The sequence below is a fragment of the Polypterus senegalus genome, chromosome 4 (assembly GCF_016835505.1).
Source record: "Polypterus senegalus isolate Bchr_013 chromosome 4, ASM1683550v1, whole genome shotgun sequence".
Classification (NCBI taxonomy): domain Eukaryota; kingdom Metazoa; phylum Chordata; class Cladistia; order Polypteriformes; family Polypteridae; genus Polypterus; species Polypterus senegalus.
The window spans coordinates 78,612,267-78,624,316 of record NC_053157.1 but is presented as its reverse complement, the minus strand read 5'-3'; the positions used below and the strand labels follow the sequence as shown (position 1 = coordinate 78,624,316).

At 38.0% G+C, this 12,050-nt stretch overlaps 1 protein-coding gene across 2 annotated transcripts in view; it reads left to right on the top strand.

Moving 5' to 3' along the window:
- LOC120527471 (macrophage scavenger receptor types I and II-like) overlaps positions 1-12,050 on the top strand; it is a 57,912-nt gene that overhangs the window by 21,963 nt on the left and 23,899 nt on the right. For both annotated transcript variants that reach the window (XM_039750911.1, XM_039750912.1), the window contains one exon: positions 315-454. In XM_039750911.1, the coding sequence (XP_039606845.1) occupies positions 315-454 (140 nt within the window). The remainder of the gene's footprint in view (positions 1-314; positions 455-12,050) is intronic.

Below are 12,050 nucleotides of genomic sequence, written 5' to 3'. Positions count from 1 at the left end.
TTATAAACAAGACAATGAGACTGACAATCTTGAAACTGTTTCCAAATGTAATAGGCTGAAATCTTTTTAAATGCATCAAGTCATTAAGATGTAATTGACTTTTACAATCATTTCAATAGTTCTTTCTTATTTCTATAAATATGATAGTTGTAAACAGTTATTACTTTAATCATTTAAAGCTAATTGAGCACATTTTATTTTGTTCTTTTGCATATATCTATAAATGGCAGCACAACATAACATAATACTTCCAAGTAAAAGGTTCTGAATTTAATTTTTGTTCTAATTTTTTCCATGAAATTTTTCACATGTAGTGTCTTTAAACAAAACAATGGAAATGCAGGAGAAAACAGAGAAATTAATACAACAGTATAAACCCAGCTTTGAAAATAAAGTAGTCCGGGAGGAGAACAAAAGTCATGCCAGTGTTCACTTGTATTCACAGTTAGAAAAGGTATGTATAATCTTTAATAATACCACATGAAATTTAACAAGTTGCAGATTTTAATAACATTTCTATGTTATCTAAATAGTTGACAATTGTTACAGAATGTGCAAAAAGTACAACTTCAGAAAACTGACAAAAAAACAACAAAAAAATCATATGAAAAGCCCTGATTTGCTCTATTGCTAATCTGAAAAAGGGATTTAATTATGAACATTCTATGGTGAATTTAGAAGACATTCATCAATCCACACCTTCCCAGTTACCTTGAGCAGCCAACCATATTCACTTTTGAATAGAACCACTAAAACAAACTAAAGGAAAAATGCATATAAAATAAACTAGACAAAATGATAAAGTTTTAAAACTTTAAAAATGGGAACCTGGCAAATGACCTGAAAAACTGGCAAACATAGCATTACGTGGGTCTGCTTTAGAAAGTGGGGGAAAATGGCTACCATGACGTCATATGCTGACTCACCTGCCTTCACCACACAGCATCTAATATACTCATATTCTTATGATGTTATGTTGTAGCCCCTGCTTTTGATCCCTGAAATAATATAAGATTACCAGCCAAACACCTTAACTTGAAAATTTTTCCAGGGGTGTTGTACAATGGCTGACAATGCCACTGAAAAAAATGAATTCTTTAGCTCAATAACTAATACTAGTAGTACAGTAGTACAGTATGTCCGACATGTAATATGGATTAAATGATGAACTCGGAGGAATATGTAATGTGAAAGAATAATTTTGCATAATGTCAATGGCAACACAACATGACATAATACTTCCAAGTACGTAAAAGGTTCTGAATTTAATTTTTGTCCTCAGTTTTTCCATGAAATGTTCACCTGTAGTGTCTTTAAACAAAACAATGGAAATGCAGAGTACAGAGGATTTCTGCATTTTTCCCAGTTGATTCCGGGGTTCTTCAGGCATGTGTTCTTGCTCCTACTCTTTTCAATGCTTGTATGGACTGGGTGTTGGGCAAGGTCATGGGCTCCAGTGGCTGTGGGGCATCTGTTGGTGAAGAAAGATTCACGGATCTTGACTTTATTGACGATGCTGTGATTTTCGCGGAGTCATTGGTGGCTCTGATCGGGGCGCTCGAGAGATTGAGTGATTGGGCTTGCGAGTGTCCTGGATAAAAACCAAGATCCAGGCCTTTAATAACCTCTTGGACACAGCCATCAGCAGTGTGTTTGTTTGCAGAGAGAGTGTTGACGTTTTTGTTGAGAGGTTTACTAACCTTGGCAGTGACATTCATGTCTCTAGTGACTCCTATGAAGTCAGTAGATGGGTTGAGAGAGCATGGGGGTCATGAGGTCGCTGGAAAGGAGTGTGTGGCGCTCCTGATATCTATGCAAAAGGACGAAGGTCCAAGTCTTTAGAGTCCTGGTGCTTCCTGTCTTGCTATATACTTGTGAGACATGGACGCTATCCAGTGACCTGAGACGAAGACTGGACTCCTTTGGCACTGTGTCTCTCCTGAAAATCCTTGGGTACCGTTGGTTTGACTTTGTGTCGAATGAGCGGTTGCTCATGGACTCCCAAATGAGAAACATTACCTGCATTGTGATGGGGGCATCAGTTATTGCACTACAGCCATGTGGCGCATTTTCCCAAGGGTGATCTGGCTCGTAAGATCCTCATTACTGGGGACCCGAGTGGCTGGACCAGACCAAGGAGCAGCCCACGTAACACCTGGCTGCAGCAGATAGAGGGTCATTTCCAGAGGGTTGGACTGGACAGCGTGTTTGCCTGAGAGGTTGCAAACCAGGATCCAGAGTTGTTTCATTGTGTAGTGGGTGTAGCAACGCACAGTACCAGTGCATGCTCCCCAACTTGACTTGACTTGAATGTCAATGGTCAATTAACCCAACACAATAATAAGCTCTCTTTTGAGAAGATTTCTGCACACATGCACACCAAAGCATGTTCAAGCAGATGTGTTTTGCAGAAATTACCATACCCATGCAAATACAGTGGAGTAGGACTTTTCACAGGTTTTATTCAAAAACAAGCTGCCTTCTATATTTTGGAACCAATTTATACATTTTTTGTGTGTCATCAAAAATGTTTTGACACTTGAATGAAGCTTTCAATTCCAATTCTGAAAATTCTATGTTCTTTATTGAGATAAAGACCTGCGTTGCCAAATTCACTCAAAAAAAATAAACAATAGGGATAATACATTCAAATATTGTATGTCATTTATGCTAATTCAATTTCAAATAAACAAATTTTACATACAACGACCATTCTATTTTTGCATGAAGAACTGTCTCCTGTAGTTGACAACATTTTGCAGTGTGCTCAAAAGGAAACCCTGTCCCCAATTTTTGTATGGTTGCAAAAAAACTAAACAATTTTATTATATATACAGTATGTGAAGAAGGGGTCTGAACGCACCCCAAGGAGATGTGGTCGCTACTCTGAAATCCTTTCTTAAAAGGTGATACAAAGGTAAACAAATGCTGTTGTTTTTTTTTTACCTACTGTTTGCTCGATCAGCTGCTGACTTGCTGCTGCTGCCATGCTGTGTGATCTGTATCTTGCACAGTGCATCGAACATTTAAAAGCCTGTACAGCAGCTGTCCTACTCTTTGTCTTTAATTTCCAGCCCTGGGCGTGGTTCAATCTCTTGGCACAAAGTCTCGTTTTGCTGGAAGTAAATTCTTGACATTTTTTAGTTTATAATTTAAAATTCGAATAAGAATCTGAAAATCTAACAACATCACATTAAAGTTCAATAACTTCTGAAAAGAATGATACCAAACATATACAGGTATATGTAGGTTTTAAAATAAGCCCGATTTAAAGCATGACAAAAAAAGTGACATAAAATTGTTGCACAAAATCGTTGCACTTTTAGGCTTAGTATTTATATATATATATATATATATATATATATATATATATATATACAGGGTATACTGTATACGTATATATATATAGATACACACACATACAAGTAGTCCCCAAGTTATGAACATCCGACCTACGACTTACGAACGGGGCTGCAGCTGTGATGCATGCACCTCAGTAACTGCCACTCCGTCATCTTCGGCTTTGGGACGCTGCCAGCAGTGGCTGGACGGAGGCTGGAGGGGGGCAATTTCGCTGCTCGCGCAGTGTAGTGTCCCTCGGGCGAATCCCGGTGGCAAGAAGTGACCCATGGTCCATAGTCACTGGGGCCACAGCTATTGCTCGTGTGCAGGAGGAAGGCTTGATGGGGTGGTTCGCTGCCCGCCCACTACGCTGCTGCAGCTACTGCTTCTGACTGGATGCAGGCTGGATGAAGCGGAGGTGGGCGTTTCACTGTCCGTCCACCACACACGGCTTCCCCGTTCATTCTCCGTGGACGGCTGGAAATGCTGCAAGTGGTGACCCGGTTGTGGCTGAACGGAGGCTATAGAGGGTGAATGGGGCAGCGGGGGATAGCGTTGTATTGTGCATCAGGTGGTTGCCTGTTGAATGGGGGCGGTTGTTGGTGATTCACTAATGCCTTTGGCAGCACTGTGTTCGTTCTGAACCACCCCTCGCCACCCCCATTCATTCTCAAAAGCAAGCATGCTTGTACTGTTACACACATAGCAGGAAGTTGTGTCTTGTCAGTACATCAGACGTGTTGACAACTGGTGCCTCCCTGCTGTGATAGTGTGTACAGTGCTGTGCAGAAGAGCACATCTTAACCTTTTTTCTTCACCCTTCAAGAATGTCTCTGAAACACAAATCTGATGCAAGTGCTGGTGATACAGTAAAAAATAGTAAAACCATCACCATTGAAAATAAAGTAGAAATAATAAAAAGGTCAGAGAAACTGACTGAAACTTCATCATTCATTGGCACATTGGCAGAGCACTTGGTTACAGTCAGTCAACAATAGCATTTATTAAAATAATGCACCTGTTCCGACTTACATTCAAATTCAACTTAAGTACAAACCTATAGTCCCTATCTCGTACATAACCCGGGGACTGCCTGTATATATATATCTATACTAATAAAAGGCAAAGCCCTCACTGACTGACTGACTCACTGACTCACTCACTTACTCATCACTAATTCTCCAACTTCCCGTGTAGGTGGAAGGCTGAAATTTGGCATGCTCATTCCTTACAGCTTACTTACAAAAGTTAAATTTGTTAAGTTAAATTTGGTAGGCGGCTTCCCTGCACTAACCGAAACCGATGTACATACTTATTTCGGTGGTATGACACCGAACAACTTTCCAACAGTCTTTGTTACTTATGGGCCCATCTTCAAGAGATTTGGTACGCGGGTTCCCAACACTAACTGAATCCTACTTACGTACATATATAAGTTCATAGCCTGCAGCTTGGTCACTGTGTGAGACGCCATTGGGTCCCTCATCCTCACGCCTCCCACGTTGTTGGCTGCCTGCCTATATAAGGCCGTCCGTCGCTCCGGCCTCTTCATTCCCTTCCTTTCTTCTCCATGGGATTCACGTCTGCCTGTTGATAACTGCAGCTTTTTTATTTAATCTACGGTTCTCCACTGTTTTATTCTTCGTTTATTACGATTATAGTTATTGTGTGCGTATTTTAGACTTACTTTATATTGTTCAGGTACTCATTTCCTTTATTGTTCCAACTGTACCCCCATTAACATGTCTATCGAGGTGATCACCATCGATCAAAGAACTGTCACTTACCGAGTGGTTTCCATGTCCAGAGATGGCACCTGCTTTTTCCATTCTCTGTGTTACATATTGCACAGCCATATCAGGCTCACTCTTGATATCCAGAGGAACATTGTCTCTTATGTATCGTATGACTGAGACAAGTTCAAGGTGTGGACTGATGATGGTACAGAAGATAATTATACTACACAGGAGCACTATAACAGTGAAATGCTTAAGCCCTTCACCTATGGTTCTGCATGTGAGTTGATGGCTACCGCTGAATTGTTCGATTGTCGCTTTCAAGTGTACTGAAATGGCCAAATATTTTACACCTTTGGACAACCGCCAATGCCTCTTAAACATCTTAGATTCACAGGTGACAATTTCAGTAGTGGACACTTTGATGTTTATGAATGTTTAAACTCTCAAAAGCTGGATGTGAAGTTATCGATGAAACCGGTTGTATGCTTACAACTCTTGACAGATGCAGAATGTCACTTCAACACAAGTCCTACAAATACTGTCGTAATTGAAACAAACCATGAAACTCAAACCGATTATGACAGCAGCAATCTAAGTTGTGAGATTTGAGGAACACGTGCACAGCTTGGTCATATTACAACCGGAGGGCCGAACTGACAACGTGGTATACAAAGAGATCCTGAACAAATAATTATTGGTATTTTTTCCCTCAGTTTAAAAAGATTTACTTTTCTTCTTAATAAAAATTTTAAGGCAGTACTTTGCTGCTGCAAAGCGCGGGTATTTTGCTAGAATATATATATATATATATATATATATATATATATATATATATATTAAATGCTGTAGAATTTTTTGATGTTGATTTGTCATTTTTTTTTAGTACATCTTAAACCTCAAACACATCTCTTTATTTTTTTCCCATACAACATGGCATTTCATTCTAAGACAAAGAAGCAATTATAGTTATCATAAATTTATGTGTTTACCTGACACAATAATGAACAGGGACAAATATGTATTTAGTAATTTTTTAATCCATACAAGGCAGACAGCTAAGATAAAAACACATATTAAAATTTAAGTAGTGTTACATGCACCCATTAATTAAATGTCACTTGAAAGTCCAATAAGTGTGCTTAATGTGCTGAGTTGATTCAACTGAAGGTGTTTTAATTAATAAGGCTTACTGTAGCTTTTGACTTTAGTTTGGTTAGTAACATGAAACTTTTTCATGTTAACATTTTGAATTAACTTTAAAGTGTATGCTTTATAAACATATTTTTTCTGTTATACTTTAAGTAGAAATTCCCTTGTTGAATTTACTTTTAAACTGAAAGACTACATTTCCTTTATTTTCTTAAATAAATCCAATATATAATTATTTTTTACTGCACAAGATAAAAAACAAAAAAGTAAAGGCTATTCAGCTATAAAACTTGACACAAAGCTACAGTAATTTTATTAAAATGTTATTAATATAGCCATTGATTTTCTTACCACAGAAAGTCAAAATTGGCAGCAATAAAGAGATAGACAGAACCAGTAGGAAAAGAGACTCCCTTCAAGTGTAAGACATATGCAAAGCAATTTACAAACTATTTAGGTGACTTGATATTCCTCATCTGTGTGATAATTTACTAAGAGGAAAATGAAAACCCCACTCAGATTTCTCCAAATTGTGTACCCCATGTCTAATTGGGCATCACATAAAGATGTACTTTTAACTTTACTCTGCTTTCACTTGAATGGAAGAATCCAAATAATTACCAACAGTCACTGAAAGAAATAAGTACTAAGCTGTTACATGATGGACTCTAATCTTCAAAGGATTTTCAAATCACTACTGGCTTGAACATAAGTTAGTGCATCTGTTTCACCAATGTACAGGACACTGACATTTTTAAATTGTCAGAAAAATTCTATAAATATGAGAAAGATGGTCATTTGCTTAAAACACCGTAATAATAGTCTCCCTAAATAGAGTGATTTAGATGCAGTGAGTGTAAGTATGCAAATACTATTAATAAAAAGGGGGTGAATTAAAGTCTCTCATATGGTTTGTTTTCATTTAGAGAATTAGCAAAAAGCTTTCTCATATAGGGTGGCATGGTGGTGCAGTGGCAGTGCTGCTTCCTCACAGTATGGAGACCAGGGTTTGAGTCCTGGGCCCTTCATCTATAGAGTTTGCAGGTTCTCCACATGTGTGCCTAGGTATCCACCGGGTACTTCAGTTTCCTCCCACATTCCAAAGACATGCAGGTTAATACTACAGACATAATTCTACTGTAATACTATTACAGACATGCTAATACTAAATAAGTATTAGTGTGTGTGTATTTGCCCTGTGATGGACTGGTGTCCTGTTCAAGGTTTGTTACTGCCTTGTGCCCTGCGCTAGCTGGGATAGACCCCAGCACACCTTGCATCCCTATTCAGGACTAAGCAGGATAAAAAATGACTCACTGTCTTTTCTTATGCAATTTACCAAATTTCATACAGAAAGGTACATAAATTAGAAGCATGAACAATACCATCCATCCATCTTCTAACCCACTGAATCTAAATACAGGGGTCTGCTGGAGCCAATCCCAGGGCAGGAAACAATCCCGACAGGGTGCCAACCCACCGCAGAACACACACAAACACCAAGCACACACTGGGGCCAACTTAGAATCACCAATCCACCTAACCTGCATGTCTTTGGATTGTGGGAGGAAACCCACGTAGACACCATATAAACTCCACGCAGGGAGGACCCGGGAAGCGAACCCAGGTCTCCTAACTGCGAGGCAGCAGCGCTACCACTGCACCACCCTGAACTATACCAAAATCATTTAATTGAGGTCAAATGTGAAAAGCTTTTCAATTTAGGTCAGACATGTTTTCTTAATTTATTTGTCTTCTAAGGCTTTTGGCTAGTTTTGGTTGCAATTGTGCCCATACATGGTATTTTAGCAGTTAATGGCAATTATCTTGGTAGCCTTTTAAAATGCATATGAGGTGTAAAATTAATTTTTACAATTTTTGTCTTATTAAAAAAATTCCCTACCAGCCACAGATCTACCGTTTCTAAAAGTATTTTTTAAACAGAAATAGGATGTCTGTTGTTTAATGACTTAAATAAAATAACTTTTTTTTATAAAAAAACAAAAAGAAGAAACAAGCAGAATGATGCTGCTGTAGTTCTGTTTAACTTAAGTGAAATGATGACTGAACATAAAAGGGTCACACAGTTTTATACAAAGTGATTGATGCTTTAAAATTATGATAGCAATTGGACAGTTATTTGACAAGTACCATTTATTTTAAAGAATTATGATGTTTTACATATGGGAAAGTGAATACAAGACATACTTACTATGTAATAATTACAATATATATTTGTATTATAATAAAACAACAATAAGAAAAACTTAATAGTCCATTGAAATACCGTACTTTCAAATTAAGTGCCACCTCAAGTTTTATTATAAAGCAATCAAAATTACAATAAATTACAGTTCACACATCTACAGAAAGTTATCACAAACACAAACATGAAAAATATGTTTTCTTAACTTGTTAAATTTGAAGAGTAAACCACCACAGCTACAATGTATTTCTTGCTCTTCCTTCCATTGTTTCCATGCCGGTGACATTGTTTTGATGTCATAATATAATGGCTGCTTAATTTGAAATCGATCCTGATGAATAACGGATCGCTAAGAGCAGTTGCTTTTGTTCTATTGGTTAGAAAAGCTTCCATTACAAAGCTGCCTTGTGTGAACTGTGCTCTGCTCTTTGACCTTTCCTGACTTTCACAGAGAAGTCAGTACTGAAGGAGTGCTGAACATCACATATTTTAATTACTAGCAAAATACCCGCGCTTCGCAGCGGAGAAGTAGTGTGTTAAAGAAGTCATGAAAAAGAAAATGAAACATTTTAAAAATAACGTAACATGATTGTCAATGTAATTGTTTTGTCACTGTTATGAGTGTTGCTGTCATCAAGTATTTGATTATCATTATTTCTTTCAATCAGGTTCGTATTTGGAGGATGTGTTCAAGTTACATTTCGTGTTTGTCAACCGTTGTAAAGATAACAGGTTTCATTCATCGAAGTGGTCACTACCCAAATTGGTACTCGTGAATCTAAGATGTTTAACAGGCATTCCTGGTATTAAGTTGTGGATTTGCTTGCGAATATTTAGCAGCAGGATGTCTATGAACTTGTGGATTTTTCTGCGAGTATTTGGCAGCAGCGTCACAAAGTTGTTTTCGTCTAGCTGCATCAGAAAATGTAGCACAACAACTGACACGCCTCCTTTTTACTGTTTACTCACAGCTTGGATTGCTGCTATCATAATCGGTTTGACTTTCGTGGTTTGTTTCAATTACGTTAGTATTTGCAGGACTTGTGTTAAAGTAATATTTGGCTTCTGTCAAGTGTTGTAAGCATACAACCCGGCTTCATCGATAACTTCGCATCCAGCTTTTGAGAGTTGAAACATTCATAAACATCAAAGTGTCCACTACTCATATCGTCACCTGTGAATCTAAGATGTTTAAGAGGCATTGGCAATTCTCCAAAGGTGTAAAATATTTGGCCATTTCGGTACAGTTGAAAGTGACAACCGAACAATTCAGCGGCAGCCATCAAATCACATGTAGAAGCATAGGTGAAGTGCTTAAGCATTTCACTCTTATAGTGCCCCTGTGTAGTATAATTATCTCCTGTACCGTCATCAGTCCACACCTTGAACTTGTCCCAGTAATTCAATACATAAGAGACAATGTTCCTCTGGATATCAAGATTGAGCCTGATATGTCAGTGCAATATGTAACACAGAGAATGGAAAAGGCAGGCGGCATTTCTGGGCATGGAAACCACTCAGTAAGTGACAGTTTTTTTATTGATGGTGATCACCTCGATAGACATCTCACCACCCAAATCGCAACTCATGAATCTAAGATGTTTAACAAGCGGTTATTAATAACCGGTATTAACTTGTGGATTTGCCTGTGAATATTTAGCGGCAGCTTGTCTATGAACTTGTGGAATTGCCTGTGAGTATTTAGTGACAGCGTCTCTATGAACTTGTCAATTAGCCTGCTAGTATTTAGCGGCAGTGTCTCTATGAAGTTGTGGATTTGCCTGCGAGTATTTAGCAACAGCGTGTCTATTACCTTGTGGATTCTTCTTTGAGTATTTGGCAGCAGCGTCACGAAATTGTTTCTGTCTAGCTGCATCAGAAAATGTAGCATGACGTCTGACATGCCTCCTTTTTACTGTTTTCTCACAGCTGCTGCTGACGGACGGCCTTATATGGGCAGGCAGTCAATTACGTGAAGGTATGGGGATAGGGGATGCAATATAGGCAGGCAGCCAACTACGTGGGAGGTGTGGTGATGGGGGACGCAACTCCGCCTCACACGGCAACCGAGCTGTAGGCTATGGACGTATATATGTACATAAGTAGGATTCAGTTATGACCGTTACGAGTAGAATTTCAAAATAAAACCTGCTTAAGTTTTGTAAGTAAGCTGTAAGGAATGAGCCTGCCAAATTTCAGCCTTCTACCTACACGGGAATTTGGAGAATTAGTGAGTGAGTGAGTGAGTGAGTGAGTGAGCCAGTCAGTCAGTCAGTCAGTCAAGGCTTTGCCTTTTATTAGTATAGATTACTGTATTGAGTGAGTTTTTTTAATGTGTTTCAAGAAAGTATTATGTATATATGTTTTCTTGCTGTACTGATGGCAAGAATGGAAATATTATTCTGTTGCCTTTGTGACATAATAAAGACTGTTTACATATAAGCAAAGCAATAATTCCATAAAATTATTTATACTCGAGTCCATCCATCCTCACATACATCCACACATTTCAAACTCGCCAAATCCTGTTAAAAGATACTGTTCAAAGATACAGGGACCAACACCTGTGCCAGCAGGCCTGGTCTGCCAGAATACCCTGTATATTGTGTTAATTTAATTTCCCTTTAACAAAGAGATTAAAATCAACATGATTTTTCACAAAGAGCATTTTCAAGATGTTCCTTTGGAATTATAAATAAATAGAAGATTATTTTGTTAATACTAGGAAACATACAAAGAAATGATTTTCACTACCCGTTAGAAAAATAAATTCTTCTCACTTGTATATTTCCTTATGCTAAAGACAGTGTGCTGACTCTTTCACACTGTAAATTTCATTTTTTGTAACATATACACTAGGGGTAATGATCCCATTCAGGGAATTTCATTTACCATATATACTCACGTATAAGTTGGGTCTTGAAACCCAAAAAATCAATCATAAAATCTGTCCCAGACCTTAACACTCGTTCAAAAATGCGATACTTAATTTTTTTTGCCTCCTCCAATCTCGCATAAGTTTCTCAGACACATTGAATTTTGTTTCAGCAGCACAGTTACCAATTACTTTCACTACTTCAATGACGTTTAATTTAAAATTAGCTTCATATTTTCTTCTGATCGAACGCTCCATCGCAGATAAGGGATGTTCTTATGGTAAAGGTGTATGAGGGTGTGAGATACAAAAAACACAAATCAGTACAAACGTTGCTTTGGAATAGATCAGATATTACTGTGTGGTCAAGTAGGCACAATAGAGAGCGAGATGTTAGGAGCATGCACTAATACAGCACAGTGCCACATCAACATAGAAAAAAAGTCAGTGTGCTCTGTGGTTACTGTTTAAGGTGGGCATTAGCATATCATAATTCCTTGTACCAATAGTGTGAGTTTTCTGCATTTGACTTATATGACTGACATTATAAAATGACAGAAATTATACTGTAAAATCAATTCCCAACTTATCCACAAGTATATACAGTACTTTTAGTGCCAGCTATCCTAGCAACTTTTAAAAGTGGCATACAGTAGTTTTCATCAAAAGCCACAGTGCTATGCACCATCACTTACTTAGCATCTATGTAGATCATTTTTAAATGAATTATAAACTGTCA